At 35.8% G+C, this 24,015-nt stretch overlaps 1 protein-coding gene across 1 annotated transcript in view; it reads right to left on the minus strand.

The window, feature by feature from the left end:
• LOC105668573 (defective proboscis extension response 13) overlaps positions 1–24,015 on the minus strand; it is an 89,963-nt gene that overhangs the window by 16,562 nt on the left and 49,386 nt on the right. The window contains exon 3 of the mRNA XM_012361022.2: positions 21,578–21,777. Within this exon, the coding sequence (XP_012216445.1) occupies positions 21,578–21,777 (200 nt within the window). The remainder of the gene's footprint in view (positions 1–21,577; positions 21,778–24,015) is intronic.

Here is a 24,015-nt window from a genome sequence, read left to right on the forward strand (position 1 = left end):
AGCCAGAATAATCCGACGACTGTGCCGCGAGATGATTGTAGGACTCGTGACCGGAATTGATCGTGAACTCCAAAGACGTTCAGATCCCCCTTGATAACCACACATCTCTTACCTCTTTGTCACGCCGCCATCTCTCACAATAAGGAAACATATATGTACCGAATAGAGAGCATCGTCATACATAAAATATTTCTTACTTATAAATCAAGAAATATTTACAGTATTTACGGTAATATCTAAAGTGTGATAAACCTAAATTGGCTTTACTCGCTTAAACATTATAATTTACTTTCATGAAAAATAGTCTTTTCTAAATCAACGTGTTGTAAACACACATGGCGATGGAAATGACATAATAATTAAAATGTAGAAATTGTTTTTCAAATGTCTTTTTCGACGCGTATAACTATTCTTACTCTGGTTTGGTAGTCGTTTCGTGTCATTCCGCGCAGCATAAACCGGCGATGTTTGCTCGCAGAACGGATATATCGTGGAGAAATATCCCGCGGAGTCGATCAGAAGACATATCTCATAAGAAAATATTTTACGTTTGATACGACTTGGCCGGTATCCATTTTCGCATTTCGTTGAACGGAAGTCCGTAAAATTGAGCGGACGAATCGCGTCTGCGGTGGGCCGAACGTCGCAATAGTTAATTTTATTGTGTATTTGAACGTAACACCATACTAAAAAGATTTAAAAAGCGGTTTTCCTAGTTTAAACACGATTTCCTTTCGATCGTCATTCAAACAGAACGCGAAGAAATTAAATTGGACAACAGGTGCTAGTCGCAAGTATAAAAAAATCACACTAAATTTGATAACTTGCAAACACTAAAAAAATTTGATGGCAAACGTGTTTCTGCGAGAGAGAATTGGACTGCTTTCGTATATTATTTAATATGTAGACAACGCACAAACATAGTGTTTTGCAAACAACGAAACAGCAAAACGGAATATATGTAATGTATTTCTACATATACACACTGAAAAAGGTAGCGGGAAATTTGCATAGGAAATGAAGGGAAAAATTTTTCTGCAGGAACTTACAGTGCAGAACGCTGGAAAATAGAATGGAGAGAGACGACCAGAAGACCAAATGTGATTAACTCTTTTATTTCAAGCAACGGTGTCTCTCGGCTTGCGCGTTTTATCTTTCATCATTGTTATCTTTGCTATTATAAATTTCTCTGCATTAATCAGTGTGTCACTTGTGTAAGACATGTTCCGCACTTGAAGCTAAATGCAGCCTCTTCATTCGTCTTATTCAGAAAATGTTACAAGTATGTCTATCTAATTAAAAATCAGATTGATGTTCACATTTAGTGTTAATATAAATGCACATAAATACGCACGCACACATAAACTTGGAATAATTACAGATGATTTATCGTAATTAAAAATTCTTGTGTACAATTTATGATATTACATACGATTTGATATTAGTATATTTCTTTTTAAGTATGCAAACTTGCGGCAGTATTTGTTAAACCGAATTTTATGGCATCTAAATGTAAATATAACCGATTTATTCGACCGCAATAATATCCGTTATTTATCCGTTGCACGCTATTAGGCCGGAATCTTTTATCTTAACGAGAAAATATTTTATATGTCACCTGGATGGCCGATAGCCATTAACCTGTTATTTTAATGGAGCTATATTTTGCAAAATGGTGCAACGTGAAAAGCATCATTAATATAATATGTACCGTTGCAAGCTTTATCGTGTATTCTAACCGTTCTGTGGTTTAATACAAAGGTTTAAAATAATCCATTTGCAAGGAAGCACATAGCGAAAGGTTACAGCGAACCCTAAATTCAGTCCGAGAGAGAGAGCGCTGGACTCGAAGAGCATAAATATTAAAAGCACCTGGGAAAGGTTCATATATGTACGTACTATTCCCCAACTGAATGCGGTAAAGTACTTCCTAAAATCTCGCGTAAATTAGATGACAATGTACATAAAATATGCACAAGCTAAGATAAAATTTCGAAAGAAAATTTGGACTTATGAAAAAATAAAATATTAAAAGACTTTACAATTTTCATTATATAGCTCGGTTATTGTTTGAACTATTGCCTCATTGTATTAACAAAACATGCTATTAAACATTTTAATTAATATTGTAAACGAGAGTAGTTGTAATTGTTTGTACAAAAGATGTATTATACATTTAATAGAATTTATCATTCTGCGCATATATTATATTAGTTTAATCTATCTTATTACATTGCATAAATTTTACGAAATAAATAATCTTTCTAATTATTCTAATAGTTATAATGCATGAAATTGATACGCTACATAAAAGGAATAAACAAATATTTATTTTAAACAATGGTATTTTATTTTTCAAGAAAAAAATATCAAATATTACAAAATATTGTAAACACAATTTTGGACTTTTATCACTCGGTAGGAAAATATTTTAAAAGTATCGCGCGGAGTGAGATATGCTGTCATGGGCGGAAAACAGGCATAACAATCAATATCCGTTTTCACGTTTTCTGAAAGGATTTGCGATGCCTAAAAACGGTCAGTGCCGTCACAAGAAGAGCTATCAGCAGGGATTATCCGATGAACGCAGTGCTCCCCGAAACGACGGTACCGCCCGTAGACAGAATTGGCCGGCGAAATCGGGAAGGAAGAGGTCTGTCCGTGACGATAGGATCTTTCCGTCCGTATATGCCTTTATATTCCCCGTAAAGTTCTAAGCACCTGCTAAAGCGAGATTGAGGAGCTTTTTCCCGCAGAGAATTGAATTCCATCGATCGCATGCATACGTGCCGCGCCATGCCGCGCCGCGCCGTCGCCTGATTCTGAATAGTGGACATCGCGGTAACGCCGCTTTAATCGAAACGCTTCAATCAACCTCATGTGACCTCGACTTCGCTAATGATCATTCCGCGCAATTATCACAAATTCTGTAACGAATCTGCTTTGAGGTGTCCGATTTGGATACAAGTAAATATTTTTCTTTGTTCTTCCCCCTCCCTTTTTCTCTTTCGGAAACAATTATACGTTTTAACGAAAATAATCAACAGGATATAATTAATTGTTTTTTGTTTTAAAGAAAAAAAATTTCCATTTGCTGTCGACTAACAAAACATCAATATCTGAAGTTCAATAAAATTATCGCAGTAACAATAACTAAGAGGATTATTGTTAAAGGATTAGTTTTCGAATTAAATTGTTTTCCAAAAAACTAGACCCCTAATTACATTTAATTTTGTATTTAATATAATTTGTCATTTTGTTAATTGGTTTGTTGACATTTCTAGTTTTTTTTACGTCAGATTATTATAAATAATTTATCATTCATTCAAGTTGAAAATGTATAAATTAAGTGACCGCAGTAGTTGTCCTGTTGCGATATGAAAATATATCTACTGTGTTGCACGTCGAACGTAAAATATCGTCACAAGCACATATACTATTTCGCGTGGTTTATTCGGTCAGATTGTCCCGAGAATTTATTCATTCGCATGTCCAACCATTTTTCATCAAGAATAAGTACTGGACTTCCTTATACATTTGTCGAGCTACCCCAACGAAAACATATACGTAGAGAAATTTATTCTCTTCAAATCCTGCACTTATAATTTTATTTTAGTGTAAGATGTATAAGAAGGCAATAAGTTGAACACTTGACTGCGATGAGAGACGATCGGCGCGGATTAGACTCAATGGATTCATACATAAGAAAAATTTCCAACGAGTAAATTCTACTTCTCGTAAAATTCGAATGAGCATAAATATAATAATGATGATGAAAAATAAAAAGTGCTCTTTTGAAGAATTTTTATTTCTTGCAATACATGTTTCACGCGTTACGATGTATTGTTAATAAAACACAAATTTTATTGAAGCAGTAAGACATAAAACTCATTAGACATATTAAACAAGTTAAATATTTTATTCGGAAAATTCATACAATGACTTTGTAAATTTATTTGTAAATGTTATGTTTGAAAATATAAAACCTAAATACAAATATTGCTTTTTTAAATTACAATGTATTTTTTTTCTATTTAAAGTCAAAATAAAATAACAGCATTTATATTTCGTTGAAATATCTTTCCATTTAAAAGTTTTCTGTTCGAGACATAATTTTGTTGAATACATGCTGTTAATGTATAAACTATTAATAGAATGCATTCAGAACACGACCAGAAATATATCATTTTGAAAACACTATAGTTAGAAAATTAATTTACCATTTACGGACTTTAAGCCCTGTCCCAGGTACGAGAAACTGTACTGCAATTGCCAGTAAAACCCGGACGGATAGTCACTGTTGTGAGTTGAGTGACGTGGATTTAGGGATCGTTTAGTTAATGATTACGAAATTGTCGGAAGACGCTTGTGAGATGTATTAATGTAAATGACAGAAATTGTTATTGTCGACATGACATAACCCTGTCGCTTCGCGTGACATGATGGCGAATAGCGGTATTGTTACACACAGCCCCATTCAATTCGAGAAGCGTTAGATATCGGTCACTAATTCGCTTAGATTACTAATTGGGTTTGGCTCTTTTGGCGCTGCGCCAACGTATTGTGTACTTACATTTGTCCATATTGAATCAAAGCAAACATGTGAAAAAATCACATGCATTTGACGTCGACGTGTTTGCGCAGAGAATAAAAAATTTAAAAAAATATATGTATATACATGACACTTTTGTAAAAGTTAAAAATTGTCACTTTTGTACATTTAAACTTCCAATAAGAATGTTTGCTATCGGAATATGTTTTGCGACATTTTATTATACATTACTATTTTCAATAATAATGTATAATAATAAATTCGTTAACTTTATAAATCATTTAAATAATAGTCATTCTAATAGCCATCAGGATTGAGTGATGTAGATTATCAAGAAAAAAACCTGCCACATCATTACGTCCGGCAAATTAAATGGCTCCTTTTGAACAAAATCGTTCTTTTTTTATCGCTACCAAAACGAGGGAAAGGTATTCGAGCTATTTAATGAAGGTCTGGGATTCAGTAATGAATCTCGGCGCAGCGAGATCTTATCGTTGAAGATGAGAATCTCTTGTCCTGGTTTCACAAACAATTTTAGAAGCTTTCCAATCATTTCGTACAACAGTCGACAGTCTGTACTGAGTTTTGATCAAGTCCGAAGGAAATTTTCCTTTAGACTTGAAGCGCCTTTAAACTTGCCAAACTTTTATTAATTAATTTAATATTATCATAGTTTGTGTATAACAATACGTATGATTTATCTCCGTTGTTTTCCAAACTTAGAATTTACATACCACGACTTTAAGCTTATCTTAGCTTTTAGTTCCTCTTGATTTATCTACTCTTTTTGTTCCGCTTTGTATACATTTCGCTCTCTTACTCCGATTATTTCTTACACGCACGTTTCCTTCCTTCCTGTTTCCTCCAGTCTTCTTCCTACTATCACTTCACGGTTTCTTGCACTTCTGTGCTATGTGTTATGTGCTATCCACGGTTTCTTTTCTTCTTCATCTATATAAGTCGCCCATTTCTTATCTTGCCTATGTTTTTGTACACATGTTGTGTACATATTTTACATAGTTTTAACGGAGTATATAATAAAAAACTTTTATATTTACATACGATGTAAAACGTAATTTATATTACAGCATCTACAAAAAATTCTTATTTATTTTTTTGCGATTTGATATCCGAATCAGTCGCGACAGTTTCGAAACCACTGTAATATAGTGAAATCCGGAAAAAGGAAGACATTTCTTTTCGATGATAAGATCTCGTAAAGCATTCCCTCTGCTTTTCCCTGCCCGCCTTATTTCCTAAACTCTCCAATCTCTCTTCATGCTAGCATTGACTAGCATCACGACGCTAAAACTGGCCGTGCCCGAACGGTTTCGCGCAATTTCCGAGATGAGGCTTTGAATGTTTACCCGCTGTCTGCGGATATTTTCTTCGCGCGCATAAGGTCTTTTTATGGAGGAAGTCGAGGGAGGATGCGGGGTGTATGCTGTTTGAGAGTCAGCGAGAAGAATTGTGGGAGAGGAAACGATTGCACAGCTCGCGAACAGAATTGGCCGTGTTGCCGGGACAACAGAAGAGAGTGAGGCGAGATGCGAGTTGAGTGGGTTGGGAGGGGATAAAGAAGAGGCGAGTTGGATAAATAGAAATTGAAGGAATAGCCGTCGGCGAATTCCTGCATCCTTTCTGCGAGCCGAAACTGCGACAACGCCTTGGGCGGAGAATAGATTGAACCAGCCGCTCTCGACGAGTGCGTTATCGAAACGTGAGTGCGCTAATAGCGCATTGCGCGTAATGGGAGATTCATTAACCAGCAAATTCGATTTTCCGCTCATTACGGGCCCCCGCCCCCCGGCGAGGTGTTTTCGTGAAGCTCCATGACGGAGGAGCCACACAGCCAGCGCGACGTCGCGGAAATTTAAAGCAGCTTACGGCAAATCCGGGCGACGACAACGGCATGAATCGATGATGTAGTAAGTAATCGAGACGCGCTTAACACGTCAAACGTGATGCACGTCTCGTTGAAGGCGTATCGAACGTGACCGTGCGCTCCTTACGATGCGCTTGCGAAAACGGTATTACGTAGCCACCGGCTGCAATTTTATTCCTCCCGCTTGAAGGAGGAATTATTGATAGCGCCTTCAGAGCTTATTACATCCACTTTCGATCATGCTTTCAATCTTTCTCGTTTTAAGAAACTTTGTAGGATCGTTTTACAAGCTTTACAGATTTTTTTCTGTATAAAAGCAAAATATCGATAATCGTATTGGTCCATTAGAGTAATAAATATGTTTCTAACAATAAAACAGATTTGACAAAAAAGTGCAAGCTCTTTTATCCACAAAAAAAGATATTCCAATTCCACACAATTAGAATATTGCTATAACAATAAAAGATAAACAACTTTTATTCCACGTAAAGTGAAAAATAAATAAATATAATTACAAATTGGTGTTTTTCGAGTGTTATTAAAAAATTGGCTTAAATCACCGCGTATCAAAAAGAATTTTTATCAAAGATCGCAAGATCTCCGTATTCCTTAATTGCGGAAATTCAATGAATTGCTATGATCAGAACGCGGATAATTAATGTTTCGTATCTTGAAAAGAATAAAGCATCCTATTCTATGAATAGTATTTCAGAGTAGATTTTAATCTCATCTTTTTATAATCTGTAAAAGATGCATTAACGAACATTGTCAAATGCAAGAAATCATATGTTATATCATTTTCAAGAGTGTTTGTGTACTTTCTGCACATAATTAGAGTTTCCTATATCATTATTATAAAGTTTTCGATTAAAAGCATTCTCTCATTCCGTAAATATTTTGTCTACAAGTGGCGCTTGGCATGTTAATGTCTCTTAGACAGTAGAATAGTATGCTGTGCACACTAGGAGGATTTCGTTCGGTGCGAGCTTCTACGGATCATTAAGCTGCTTTAGCAATGTGATAAATACCTCTTGCACTTTACAGCTTCCAGATACAATCTCTCTTTCCCTTCGCTTCTGCCTTTTCCTCTGACCCCTTTGGGCGAGCGCGGTGAAACAAATATCATGTCATCCGTCGGGCTACATATTTCTACATTATAGGATATTTATTACCGATGGAATTCGCAAGAGAGATAAATTTAACAATAAGAAAAGGTACAGGGCAAGCTGCATACGATGACACAAAGGGAGGTTCAAAGAACCACGCCCGTATTCTAATCGATTTTATCGTCCACTTGATTAATGGACGCACCTTCGACGAATTTAAAATTAATCGCATAGCGGAAACGCGCAAGGCAAAGATTTGTCGCGCATTTCGGCTTGCATAACTTTTCTCCGATATACATATATCTCTCTCATTGGTTTTTGCGTGCGGAAAGTACATGACACTTGGAATGGCAAATACGATACGATTGAAAAGTGATGGAACACCGGAAAGTTACCGGAGAATAAAATAAATTAACTCGTCGGCCATGAAGGGAAATCCGAGAATGCATAGCACAATCAACCAATTGAAATCGATCTATCCGCTTGCACCACTGCACACACCGGCTAACAAAGTTCCGGTGTGTATACAGAAGCACGGCTGGCTCCCTCCTTTGTTCCCGAAGTATCGTGATAAATATACACGTTCTACCAGCGGCGGAAACGGCGAAACGTATTTAGCACGCGCTGTTAACGATAATAGTGACTTGCCTCTTCTTAATCCAGCCTTGGATTCGATTGGGTTCCAATTGCGCGTACATATCGGGGGAGACTTTTTCGGAACACGATCAAGTACGTAATATAAAACGTAATTTTTCGCAGCAATAAAAATTTAGTACTATAGATTGTTATATAATTTTAAAACATTTTTTAAATTAAAGTTTTAAACTCGAAATTGAAAAGTTAGTTCTGAAATTTTTAAGACTGCTTTGGAAATTTTCTGCAATCAATCAACTTTTCTTTTTCCTTCTCTCCTTTTTCCGATTGAATTCACGCATTAGTCATTAATTAAATTATGAATGTAATTGCTTTAGAAAAATATGCATTTTTCGTATTATTATATACATAAGTGTGGTATAATTAAAATGCTTGTAATTTTCAAATTATTTTTCAAATTTCTCTTGTTATGCAATTTTATTGAGAAATTGTTAGTTCAGCGTTGTTTTATACATTAATTAATAACGATATCAATACCATAACTCATTACGCAATGATATTACTGCAATTTAATATTCTGTCAAGCGCAATTGATTATGACGTTAAAAACATATTAAATCAGATTTTATTTTTAAAATCACAATCGCTAATTAATTTTATATAAGTGGTTTTTTGTTTCGGAAATTCTCGTGCAAAACAATAAAATCGTTAATTAAAAATTACATTATCTCTCTCGGCACGCTCGTTCCGCTCTTCCCTGCAGTCTCGAAGCAGCGTGATAAATACAAGGCCCAGGTACTTGTAGCGCGCTGCTTAGCTATAATAACGCTCTTCCGTATCTCTCCAATCCTTCCTTGGAGTAATTTCTCCCTCAGGCAGTTTCTCGGGGAATAAAGAAGCGTAATGTATGTGGAATGTACTTCCATGAAAATGTACCATAGTTCAAATAATAGCCGATGTAGACGTAAGGTTCAGGCTCACTTAACAGCATTACGCGACACTTCATTAAACGTTAAAGGACCAATTTTATCGCCAATACAAATGGACGATAATTGCGTTCCGCTTTGTGAATCTTCTTCCTTACTCTGCAGCCATTTTTAATACATTTTCTGATTTAAGATTAATTCTCATCAGCGCCTCCGCTTTGCCTACCATTTTTTGGCCAAGTGCATTTATCTCGCGTTGCAATGAAACATGCATTTCGTCGAGCTGTAAATTCTTTTTCTCGACCATTGCATATGCGTCGTATTTGTATTGTAGTTTTGCATGTGTGCGGTCTGTGTGCGCTCATTGACTGGATGCAAATAATATATGTATGTATGTCCAAGAGTACTATTTTTTGCAGATCACTCTTAATTCAGGCTGCACCATGATTTATGTATTTCATGCTGCGCGCGTTCTACTTTTTGGCCAACTGGCGCTTGCGGTGCCCCAGTATATAGTGCATTTTACTTAAAATTCGAAAATGCAAATACCGTCCTTCACAGTGAGTTGCAAAAAATACATTCCAATGGTGACTTGCAATGCATGGTCGGCGTTTTATTTATTTTTATGTAGCTACTCTCTCACAAACTGTGAAATAAAAACGTATCAAAGAAGAATAATAAAATGGATATTAATGTCCCGATATCTCTTTTCAAAGAAATTATCGTTGCTTAAAAATACAAATATATTCTTAATCAAACAAATAACATGAAACTCTCGCAGTTGCGAACAAATGGATATAGTTAATGAAAACGAAAAAAATAACATATATTTATTAAGTAAAAATGATATTGTGATGCTAAAAGATGCCGCGCTATCATTTTGAAACAAGTTGCATCGTTGGACGCACGAATCCCCGCGGGCGTATGCGCGTACACGCATATACGCAAAGTATATATTGTACAACACACACACACACACACACACACACACACACACACACACACACACACACACACACACACACATCAAATGCACACTCACATACTGCTCACAGAATACTTAATATCGCTTCACGCACAATATATGTATGAATTCTGACCGTTGGCATTTGCATTCTTTTCGTTCTCGCTGCGCCAGCGATTTTCCGCATCGATAAATGCCTATAGATCGCGGGATTACGATCGGCGCAGTTTCGCGAAAGTTGGCAGTTAAGAAAAAAATGGATTAACTGCGTGCTCATTGTCCCGGCAGTTCCGCCGAATCCGCGGCGCTCGACCAATTTGAATCGATCCTACACAGAGCTCGGCGATGCCAATAAAAACGTACCTTGAATGGATGCATGCGCCGCCGTTCGGCTTTCATGTATCCCTTTTTTTTCCACGCAGTTTTCGCGACACGAATAGTTTTCACGCGCAACGCCATATCAGCGCGAATAATTTACGCTGCAGATTGAACGTATTTGTCGAACGCGAGAGATTCATTATATGTGTATTCATTACGTTTTGATCACATCTACACGCGCAAAACGTAGATATTTGTGTACTCGGGACGCGCGCATGTTTCACGCGCTCTACGACTGCTTCGCGCTCGTGTTTCCATATTTTTTCCCTTTGTTCGCCCTTTAGCGTGGGTTAGTCCGCGAGTTTTCGAGTAATGCTGGTAATATATGCATACGCGTGAGCAAGCACGGTCCAACTTTATCTGTTTATATGTGATATGGATGCAAATGCACACAGGAAACGGACGAATGCTTATGCAGATTCTCCGACGCATCCACGGCTTGTGAATTGCAAAAGCGCCTCTAGTGCGCACTCTAAGATCGTTCCAGCATCGCGGAAGTTCACATTAACTCGTTGACATTTAATTGTTCTAGCGTTCTCACCTGCTTTTTTGGCTTTACTGTCTAAATGTTTTCATTGTCTCGATACATTTTGGGCGGTGTAACAAACGCGACTGCACAAGTAGAAGCTTCATCGGGGTAAATTTAAATGCATTATTTATATATAAAATGTACTCTGTGTTCGTTTCACAAATAAATAATAAAGTTACATTTACTTGCGATTATATCACATTGTTATGCAAACAATGTCCATTGTAATAAGTGATCTATCAGACACTTTTGTCAGATATTTCTATCAATGTATAAAATATGTATGTTTTTGTATAATCAACATGCTTTTATTTCATAATTTATTTATTTTACGTTACGTGTTGTGCTTCACATATTAAGCTTCCACACGTGGAAAATTACCGTCGCGCTCGCTACATATTAATAAATCATATTCATGACGGGCGAAATTTTGGTTTAAAGCGATGACAATAAGAAAGGCAAGCAAACATTAGCGATAAATAAAAATATGAATTGCATAACTTTTGCTCTATCTGCATGAAAAACTTTGACAATTACTATTGTGAACTGAACGATATATTTTCGCCCGAAGAATGTACCTTCCGATAATGGCAGCGTTGGCAACGCAAAACGCGCAAATTGATTTATCGCACTGCGATTTTACTGCTATTTCAGATCTTATTCCGGCCGCCAAAAGGATGGCCGCCGCCAGAATTTCGTAGATCTTGCAATCCACTGCACTCGCGCGGTATTTGTCAGTTCTCACGTTATGCCACACATGTTCGCCGCGCGTGGCAGTAAAATTCTCGTCGAATATATCCAACATCCGACCTCGTCACACTTGCCGATGCGATTTTTCGTAGCCATCATGGTGCTCATACGTGCGAGTGGAAAGACGAGGGAGGGGGCAGGAGAGAAGGAGTGAATTTTACTCTTCAGAAAGTATCGGCTGCATCGATCGCGCATATACAATTTATATGCAACGAAACAGCCCACGCGTGATTCTAGTGTTCACGACACAAGTTCCCGTTGTCCATCTTCGCGATCCTCGATGTCGTGCATCGTCCCGAATTGACCTTCTCCGTAAAAGAAATTACCTGACTGTCACATCGATTTACATACGTTCTAGGAAAAATTGCGACGTATCTCAATGAATAATTCAACGGAAATAAATATAAATATTGATTTAGCGATAAATTAAAAACTTATTAACATGCAAATTTATAAAATTTACGACTACTCGATTTGAGCAATTTATATTTCATCTAATACTCGTAGAGAAAACAATAAAATTATTAAGAATTAATGACAAACGTTCTTCCTTCAGCAATATGTGAAACATTATATCAGCATGACAATGTATTGTAATTAAAATAGCATAAATAAAATTGAGAATAAATAATTGTATTAATTTTCGCGCGCGACATGTCCTTTGACAATATCCTTTATTTAACTGTTGAAGAAAATGACGTGACGAAAGATAATGCGGGATACGCGCGTCCGCCCGATTTCATTCGCCTGGCAGTCCTCCATGCACCTGCTGCACACCCAATGCACTTCCTCCACCAACGTGCGGAGTTAAAATTCTCTGGAAGTCGCGCACAAGCCATTCCCGTGCTCCATCGGTCGCGTCGCGATTTTTCGAGACGCCTTTATAGATGTGCGCGCGAGCAGGTGTGCGCTCGCAACATCCGAATACCGAATGCCTTCGGGACCGCGTATATGTTTATCCGCCCACCTCCAGCCATCTCCCCGAAGCGCGGTTCACGCTTATTGAGCGATATCCGGATTCGGATGTAACACGAAACAGCATATCCGACGCCCGACGTCGACACCCCACGTCGCTTTCACGCGCAGACGATTCCTCGTGCCACCCAATTACCGGGATACAGCTCGTTAACGATTCCCGGCAAGTTTTTTGCCGCACAAAATGCGATTCCTTCCTTATCGCATGTTCTCTCCGCAACTGCCTATTATTCGCCATCGCGAAAATACTTTTACACCGCGCAAAGAGTTACAAACCGCCGTCGGGATGAGGTCGCACACTTCCGGAGATTACTTGCGGAAAGTCGCAAGGGTATGGACTCGCGCTCTGATTTGAAGAAGCGAAATGAAAATCGACTTTTTGCGCGCGAGAGAGAGAGAGAGAGAGAGAGAGAGAGAGAGAGAGAGAGAGAGAGAGAGAGAGAGAGAGAGAGAGAGAGAGAGAGAGAGAGAGAGAGAGAGAGAGAGAGAGAGAGAGAGAGAGAGAGAGAGAGAGAGAGAGAGAGAGAGAGAGAGAGAGAGAGAGAGAGAGAGAGAGAGAGAGAGAGAGAGAGAGAGAGAGAGAGAGAGAGAGAGAGAGAGAGAGAGAGAGAGAGAGAGAGAGAGAGAGAGAGAGAGAGAGAGAGAGAGAGAGAGAGAGAGAGAGAGAGAGAGAGAGAGAGAGAGAGAGAGAGAGAGAGAGAGAGAGAGAGAGAGAGAGAGAGAGAGAGAGAGAGAGAGAGAGAGAGAGAGAGAGAGAGAGAGAGAGAGAGAGAGAGAGAGAGAGAGAGAGAGAATGCCAAGAAGGGACCGAATGCGCGCTACAAAAGTCGCGGCGCTCACTTTGATTTGAATATTTTAATGGCGCAGGGTATACGCGCGCGCTCCTCCACAGTGTACCAGCACAGCATTAATGAACGAGGAATGGGCGAGAGAGGAAAGAAGAAAATAGACGAGTTGTTATGTGATTTTTTTTTCTATAAGTCGGTCGCGCGCTTTCGATGCGCGACTACGACGGCGAGAAAAAGATTGCGTTTGATGTAATGACGACGCTCTGCGGACATTTCGAATGCGTCGATACGTGTACACTGCGCGAATAATTATTGCGTACTTTTTCTCGTTATTTTGGTATTATTTCTTTTTCGTATTTTCCGCCCTCTTTATTCTCTACACTTGCGCGAATAATGTATGCACGGTGCTTCGTGTAAAATGCGTCAGAGACATACGTCAGGCTGCATTTTTAGAAGAAAATTTATCTATGACTTTTTTTATTATTTCAATATTAATATATTTCTTATTGTTTGATATTATTTTTTCATCAATTTGCATGAAAATATGTAGAAAATATAAGTACATAAACATGGTACGTGCGCGCGCGCGCGCGCGTGTGTGTGCGTGTGTGTGTGTGAAGAAGTTCTAAATACGTATACAAAATTTCCCACGATTTGCAATTTTAATTTAATAAGATATTCTTTGGTGTATTTCAAATAAATTGTTTTCAGATATGAGTATTATATTTTTTAACATATTTCGTAAGTTGTGCAACAAAAAGTGTACAACATATATTGTTTTACAAAAGGATAATAATTGATTAATGTACTTTTAATATTCTTTGGTTGAAAAAGAAAATAGGGCAGATAGTATATTTACGCTGGTCTGTTGAATCTTTGCGAAATCGTACGTCAAATCAAATAAGTACCTTCTTATAAAATATTCAACGTTTTCTAAAATGGTAACATCAAGTAGGTCACCTTTTGTGTACAGGGTGGTTACAATCTATTGTAGCATATAAAATAATATGCAGAAGGTGATTATATCTCGATCGAGTATTTGCTGATCTCTTACTGCGCAGTGAATAGGTGCGCAAACGAATATTTTTATACAGATAAAGACGTAATAATTAGATTATTAATGAAGAACAGAAATATCCGCAAATGCATATATCTATATGTATACGAATAGTTTGATATAAGAATAAAAAAATATAAACAATACATATTTAAGTTATCCACATTTTCGTTTTTGTGAAGAGAAAGACAATTTTCAAGTTATATTTTATATCAAAGTTAAGTATATCACATAATTTTTAATGTCTAACTGGAAATGCAGTAACATAAAAAGTTATATTAGCTGCAACATATTGGATTTTACTTACGTTTAAAATATGAAAATTTCTGAATATCTTCCAAATGGTTAAATTTCGTTATCATTAATTTTAATATTTTCTTACGTATTTTTATATTTTCAATTAAGAGCACTACATTTCACACACACACGTACGTACGCAAAACAAGAAGAAAAATATTATAATACTTCTTGTTTTTAATCAAATTTACAGAAATATATTTTTCCGCAAATGTAATATTTATTAAAATGTAGGTATGTTAAATATGTGAGAAGAAAAATATTTTAAATAACAGGTGCCAGCGTAAATGTATGCGTAATAAAATATAATATAGAAAGTATAAGCATATAAAAATGTCAAAGAGACTTCTATAAAAAATGTGACATATCCCGCAACTTACGACTTTAATTTTAATGATATATTCTTTCATGCATTTTAGAATCAAGTTTTTCTTAACAAAATGTTAAGATAATTTTAAACAATTTCTGAGTTATAAACGATTCAAAATAAAGAGCATTATAAACCAATATGCAGAAAAATATATCGATAACAAATTATATTCTTCTGTCAATTTTGAGAATTTGATTTAATAGAATTTTAATCTAAAGTTCCAAAGATATATGACGTTGAAAATTAAAAAGTGACAATAAATGATAATTTATTTCGACATTTTTGCTGAAGAAAAATTAATTGCAAATTGATCAAAAAGTTTGATATTAATATTAAAGTCACGAATTGAAATATTCTAAATATATAGATAAATTGAACAATAATCTTTCTTTCTAATTAATAATTTATATCTATAAATATATAATATATTTATATGTATGTAAAAAATAAGATTTATATATATATGTATATTTTTGACAAAGAATGTTGTTTAGTTCGTTAACTCTGAATGAAAGAAGAGAAGAAGAATATAAAGGTTTAAGCGTCCAAGAATTTACTTTATAAATACAATGCACATAAATTAGAAGATCTTAATTGTCCGATTGAAAATACCCTCTCCTCTCGTTCATCCTTAGATCTAGTCACGGCGCGGCAAGGATTTTATAAATTATCGGTACTGGTTGATTTATCGTTCCAGCAATCTTCTGGCGTCTTTTATACTCAGCTGATAATACACGCAATCGCAATTCATTAAGATTGCTGATACACCGAGAACCCGAGCATCCGAGTATTTCCATATCGAGATGCCTTCGGATTGCGGAGCTCCGCAATCTAGCCGACCCCGTTATAATTAGATTTATGCCGGAGCATTCGTCTCTCTTGAACGAATTCCAAATATTGCTGTAAATTACGGATAAAAAGGTTGGCGGTGCGACCTAGTTCGCTCAGCCGTGATTGTATTTCCGCATCCTACCAGCAACTCCCAGCACTCGGAATGGTAACGTCATTACTTCCGTTCGTTCGAATGAAAAAAAAAACAAATTACCGCAAAGGGGCAATAGTATATGAGCAAACTGCGCGAGCTTACGGCAAGTACGACATGTTCGAGTTTTGCGTTAACGCCAATTTAAGTCCTTGTTGGAAAACAAATATTGATCTGTCGCCGCCGATTCTTATTAGTTTATATACGTTTTATTAGTCAAAGAGTCTCCAGCTTATATAATCAAATCGTTCGTCAAACAGTAATTTAACGGATGTCTTTTATACATCTGAAGTTTGTTTGCGATATTACGTATATGAAAATAGCGTTTTGAATATCTCACGAATACGTTACTTTTAAGTATTGATTCGTCCGAATTCTGGGTATAAATGTACTCGTACCACACCAACGAAACACGTCTGACAAAGTAATTTTGTTCATTCAACGAAAGATATTTATTAATTATATTATGATAACACATTGTTCGGTTGAATGAACAAAATTTCGGTTGTAGCAGGGAAATCCTTCCTCCTATATATATGCCGCAGATCATTTATAATCTTCATTGTTATCCGTGTACACTATCATAATTCACGTCCAGCTCGTCATGGCCGTAACGTTTACGTACGCGTAAACATATGCACGAGGTATTCTCACACTGCTGTCTAGCAGTAAATGCAACCCATGACCAGCCATACATTAGATTCGTGTGAGTCTACCGCATGAATCTAATCTTCTCTGAAATACCAATTCAATGAAATGGAAAAGCGCGCACACTGGCCCTTATTATTGCGGCCCGTCTCTCGATTCTCTTTGTGGCCCCGCACGCGTTGCCACGCTTTATACCGTTTGCTCCAGTTCACGGCAATGAAATCTTATATGCTCGCGAAACGACGCGCATGCAACATCCGACAACTACGGCGGATATAACGACGGCCGGGCGAGTCGTTCGACGAGACCGTCCCTATCGATTTCCACCTGCGTCCGTTTGACTCACACGCGCCTGCTCTCCTCTGTCCTATAACGCGCCAATTATTCTCGAGCGCTCGTGGGAAGGGCGTAATAATTCCGTAATAACTTCCGGAACATCGCCCGAGGAACAACGAGCGCGATAGCGAAACGGCCGCAAAACTGACAAACGATGCCGCGCAAACGATTCTGATCACTTTTCGAAATAATAACCAACGATTTTAATATTTCGTGCCATTTCCACGTAATTATCGCGTCTTTCAATAAAATGTTTAATTTACATTTACGTCGAATGGTAAAGCATTTACATTACGTATTACGTGTGTTTTATATTTCATTTTTTATTCCAAAAATTATTATAATTTTTCTGTATTTTGCAATATATATATTTTACAAGAAAACATATAAATTTGTGCATGTATATTTTTAAATATTTTATTTTTTTGTTTTTATGTCAAAAAAAAGTATTTGTTACTAAAGTTGCAGCAAGTGTCAAATGCAATATTTATATAATACATATTAATGAATATATATAGAAAAGATTAAAACAACACATATATATATATATATTTGCCGTAATTCCAATTTTTAATAAACACATCTTGAAGAATGAGTTTGCTTTCTCTGTCAGAAATTCTCATTGTATATAAACACTATTCACAGAGTTCTGACATTATTTGTCTTTACTTATAAGATACTCCAACGTATTTTTGTAAGAGACCTCTCTCTCTCTCTCTCTTTCTCACTTTCTTTTTCTCTCCATCCTCTTAAAGTGTTGCCTCCTTCGAACTCGAGAACTTCACTCCATCTTTTCGAATTAAAGCGAAAGTAAAGAAGAAAAACATTTAACGTATACGCGCAATTTTTCATGCTATTTCCAACAGTGTCGCACATCGTCCCTTATGTTTCACGCGTGTAAACAATGACGACTACGTGTATCGAATTAATTAAATGGAGCTTAAATTTATTGTTGCGTTATATATAACACAATATCGCAGTTTGGAATTTGGACAACGCGACACTTTTGCACCCTCCTACCCCCTAGTTGTAACTGCAACCTCTCCTAGGAAGCAAAAGGAACTATTTCTAATAAGATCCGACCGCGAGGACGCTGCAAATTAATTAATTAAATTCTTGAAATTCTGGAAATGGTCAAACATCGCACGCGAGAGTAGATTGCATTCTTCCACGACAGCATTTTTTCAAGCTTCCTTACAGAAAATCATTTATTAAGTCCGTAACGCTATCGAGAAAATTCCTAAATAAAAAACTATGCATAAAAATATTGTCAATTGTTTTATAATAAATAACTAAAAATAACTATACAAATGTTTCTCAATACGGTAAATTACACGCAAAGAAAAATAAAGATTTTGCAATAACGAGACGAGATATTTATTCTCTGTGCGCTGGTACGTTTTTAAATTACAAGCTTTATATTAAATAAGAAATTTGTATCATCATTTTTACGAATTTCCGATTATTATAGCTGTTTTATACATAGTCAGTAATTAATACACTCTACGTCACGTTATCCAACTTTGACGCGTACGCGCGTAGTGGTAAATGAAGTTGAACAAGCAATAGGTTCATTAAACGGTTCATTAAACTCTATTTGATTGTATTGCTTCGTGTTTGCGTTGCATGTTAAATCAGCGCAACATTGCGGCGGACAAATGCCAGTTGCATTAAGTTATGACAGGCTACGTTGACATCCATACATGGGGAAATAACAACGCTACCTTTTGGTATTTTAACAGACCTCCGATTATTCATGTACACTTTTCGCGCACGAGGATTTTTCCACTCTGGATACTGTCGTCGGACGCGACACGTAAATCCGCGGTGTCGCTACTCTTCGTGGGAAAAACTCCGCGTTGATATGCGCGCAGGCAAAGTTATCGCGCAAACAAAGAAAACAAACTTGATAACAACGTTAGTCGCGAACCACGCCAGAAGAGTTCCGCGAGGCTGCTACATTGTAAAGTTGTCGAGCCGCGTAAGAAACCGCGAATGCAGTTGCGAAAACATCGGATTAATTAAACAGCGCTTTAAAGTTGTAATCGCCACATTAATTCTCTTGCCACGAATTGCGTTCTTCTAAAGTGAGATTATACCGCGGAATTTTATGCGGCGAAAGATACGCGCGTGCTTGTGGAGTTTTTCTAAAACGTGCTTGAATTGCTTTATTATCTTCTTCAATTGTATTATTGGTATATTTGCATATTATTATATTTGAACATATTTATTATATTGTTCGATATCTCGAACACTAATCGTGTCATTTATTTCGAAAGTTTAAATAAAACCTTAAAAAGTCAGCAGTGATCGATACTCAACGTCGGTTCACATTCGCATCTCATTGAAATTCATGATGTTTCAAGCATGGACTTACATAACTTTCCGAATAAGCGACACAATTTACAAAGTTAAATGTAACTTATGTGAATTGTACAATATAAAATATTATCATCTACTTTCGAAAGCAATCAATTTAATATTAAATATAATTAAAACAGTGTAGTATTACATTTCTCAATTGGTAATGTAATATTATAAAAAATTAAATTGCGTTTAAAAAAATAAGAATCAACGTAATTGTATTTTAAAATATTGTGTTATAATATATTATACGTATATTAAATATTTTGCATAAGATATTTTTAATTATCAAAGTTTGTAATTAATGTAATGTATTAATATATTATTCTTATTATTAATGTATTTTTATATTATCGTTAATTTTATACATTCTAACATTACATTATTTCGTTCATCTTCATTTTTTTTTTGTTTAACGAGATAACTGTAATATGGTTTTATATGGTAGTTCGCGAGAATGATACGTCGTAACAGTTGCTCGTTAAAGCTGTTGCTAATGAGAAAATCTTAAACATTATACGCCGCTAGATAAATATAATCAAGCATACGTGAGAAACAACGTTAAATAACAGGAGTGTGAAAAAATAAGAGGACAAACAATGTACCGGCATTAATACAAAAGTCGTAATTTATATACATTTTGATGCAGCGAAAACTGCTATCTATTGCGTGTACATGTTTTATCTATTTTCTTGGCGGTATCATCGATCTTGAAGGAAATTCTCGTCCTATTATTAAGATTCGTGAAAAGGAAGGACGCGGAAGTTGAAAATTCTCCGGACCGACGAAATTTTGTTTATTTCCTCTTTTATTTCGTCGCACCGAAATTAGATGACACTAATGCTTTTACTTTGTACAATTGCACGGACGTTGTCGCCTCTCCGGTTCGTTCTGCATACCTAATTAAGGTGCAAATAAGCGTAGTGTCGCTTTGTCCCGAGATCAACTAAGAAAGGGATGTGCAATGGCGCGCGCGTTGAAGCATTAGATAGTCCTGATTCGAAAAGTTTAAGAAATTTCTCGATATTGTTGACAGCAGGCTTACATCCCCCTTCATAAACTGTGTCGTATCAGAGTTTTTTTTCGAAAATAACACAGTAAACAATATACGGCAGCATCGATTGAGCGAGTATTGAAGTATCAAAAATAATCGTCTCAACACCGATGTTGAGTCTGTGGCACCCATTGTTGACCCAATTGTGATCCTGTGTTGGCGTGACTTTGCACCGATGTCGTCGAACGTCGATTGGCTACTGATATTGCCCTAACTATTCGATCGATCCTCACGATTGGCACTTTACCGACATTTCCACGTACAGCGAGAGAGTATAAACCAATTTTGCACAAATCAATTTTTAATATTTAAATAATCGGTAAAAGTAAGAAAATAGGAAAAAATTCTTACATTGTATTAAATTTCTTGTGTCACAAACTCGCTTCTACTAGTATAATCTTACGACACCGAATTAAGCGCTACTAATTAATGGATGACATTTAATAAATTTTGACTGATTAGTGTATTTGCATTGTTAATGCTTTGAAGGAAAATTCAATTTTCTATCATACGGTAATGCTGATTGCCACAAAATTGTGTTTAATTAATGAGTATAATCTGAGTTTCGCAGTGGTAATACTAGTTACAGAGAAAGCTTGTTTGTGCTAATTACTGAGTATTGGTGGTCATATGGTTACGCTCTGTCTGTCTGAAAACTATTAACCCATTGATTGGCGCATGCGGTAACAACGTTGCAAGCAAATTCGTCTTTTTGCACCAAGGAAATAGATGCAATAGTAACCCTTATACTTTTATCAACTAAATTTCAATATTAATATGTACATTATTTTATTCAATCTCTTTACAAAATAACGGTTTTATATTTTTTGAAAAAAAGAAATGCAATATGTCTCATCGATAAAAAATAAATAAATTTTATCCAATTGACATTGGCGAGACGATGAGTAATGGCGTGCCAATTGTCGAAAAAATTGGAAAATGCCAGGTGTTTATTTATACATCCATTTCTCATGTGTCAATCAATGGATTGTGTGTATAACAAGCTCTGGCAAATGTCTCACCGTGCCCTCTCCTAGATTGTGAACAACGCAAGGCATCAGGGCAGTGGATCCTGATTGCGCTGAAACTGTTGTTGAATTGTCCGTGCCGAAGGTCATCGGCAGAGTTGGCGGCAAGTCCACATCCAACGGTTTCCCCGTCGTGCCGTCCAGTGAGTTTACGTTCATATCGACTATTTCTGCCGTCACCGCCGCCGGATACTCTGAAATTAATTATTGATTATTACTCCTGAATGAAATGTTCAATGATTCTTAAGAAAGCACAAAATATAGAACTTTAGGCACAATATCTATAGTTAAAAGAATAATGAAAAGCTGTAATGTTTTTGTAACAATGTATTAGATTAATGCAGAAAAGGTTTGTCATGTTGTAGAAAAAATAAAATTATATAAAGTCTTAAACCTAATATTTATTAATCAACATTGTTGCTATTAACTTTAATACATTTCTTCCATTTGTGGAGTCAAATTTTTGTACGGATTAAAAAAAACTCTGAATTATTAGAATTTATAAATTCCTTAATGATCATTTCAAGAGCTACATACTTGGTTTACAATATTTTTGTTTTTCCAAATCTGATCTAGATTTTTAAACAGATGGTAATCAGTGGTTGAAAGATCCGGAGAAAACCGTGGCCAAAAAACAGCTCTCTTTGATTAACAGAAGAGGAGTGCTTTTTTGCATGATTACGCTCGGCTACATAGCGAGAATGACCAAACTATAAACTTCAAAAACTCTAATTTGAAACATTACCGTATCTACTGTTTTCTCTGGATTTCTCGTCCACTGCTATCTGTTTAAACATCTCGATTCGTTTAGAAAAAATTCGTAAACCAAACAGCTATTAAAAACGCTGTTGTAAAATTTACAACTTTTAATAACTCAAAGTTTTTTTATATCTGGCATACAAAAAGTTGTTTTCAGATGAAAGAAGTGTATTGAAGCCAATGGCGACTACTTTGATTAATAAACATACATTTCTTACATAAAATTTAAGACCCTTTAATTTTATCTTTTTTCTAAGTATAATATGATAAATACGCCAAACCTTTTGCATCTAATAGCAAAATAAGTATTAAAGTATGTGCTAAAAAAATACTTGTTTAATCAAATTTTATCTCCACAAGTTCGAGATCAAATTTAGACACATAAAAATTAATTTTTTAAAAATAAATATTAAATCATTAAATAATTTAACAACATGATTAATGGAGAAGATAATTAGTTCGATCAATTGCAATTATTGGTGCAATTGTATTAATAAAATTTGCGGATGTATAAACACGTAAATTATTAACCAGATATTTATTGCAGTGAGAATGTTTATCAATTCTATCTAAACGGATTTTTTTTTATATAAGAATAACTCTGCTGTATTTTAATTTTTATATTCACCTTTAAATTAATATAATTATCTCACTTTTTACAGATAGTGTTGGACTTGACAGATTAATTAACAAATTGATATATGCATACCAACACGATATATTATATACTCATTTTATTACTTCCGATAAATGATCAGCCCAGGGGAAGGGGGCGGCAATTTACTCTGGTCATGTATCTGTCCTGTGAGCAATTTTGCATGAAATGTAACGAGTCTAGTCCCTTATCACGAATGCTGAAGCCGGCCGAGTTTTCAGCGCCGGAGGTCATCGACTATCCTCGAAGTAACCGCCGTTAGATGCACCGAGAAATTGGCATTAAATCACGATGGCTTTTACGAGGTCGACTTCGTTACAATATGAGCTTGCCTTCGCATGAATATGAGTCAAACTCTTGATTCTGCGTTCTATTTTTAATGCAGTGTCCAACCACAAAATTTCATTAAATGATAATAGTCCTCGCAATTTAGTGGTACAAAAATAAGTATGCGCACCAAAATGTTTATAACTCGTTTCAGCAATTCAAATTAATAAATAGAATTGTGGTTTGTAAAAACATAAAACGTAAACACATACACGCGCGCGCGTGCATGCGCCTTTTAGTAGAAAATGTGTAATTATTGTGTTTTCGAAAGATGATATTTTTGTCAGAGATTTTTTAGGTAATCCAAAAAATTTAAATAGATGTAGTTTTGTTTTTCTGTAAAATATATATTTACAGGCATAAAACTATTAAACTTGCTATGTTTATGTGAATATTTATAAGAAATTATCACATTTTGCTAATGTTTGATGTTTCCAAATTTTCATTTTCAACTATCGTAACATATTCCTGTATAGTGCATATTATAAGCACTGAGGCTTATATATATATCGTCATTAGTATGCAAGCATTATAACTATAATAACAATAAAATTAATTTTGTGTCATTTTCTAGCTTGTTCAATAAAGTTATTTTTACGTTTTTAAGAGAAAACAATATAATATATTTAACGCGCACTACATTTATACATTTTACAAATTTCGGTGTTACATGCGCAATATTTATAAATTG

The sequence above is a fragment of the Linepithema humile genome, chromosome 5, assembly GCF_040581485.1.
Source record: "Linepithema humile isolate Giens D197 chromosome 5, Lhum_UNIL_v1.0, whole genome shotgun sequence".
Lineage (NCBI taxonomy): Eukaryota > Metazoa > Arthropoda > Insecta > Hymenoptera > Formicidae > Linepithema > Linepithema humile.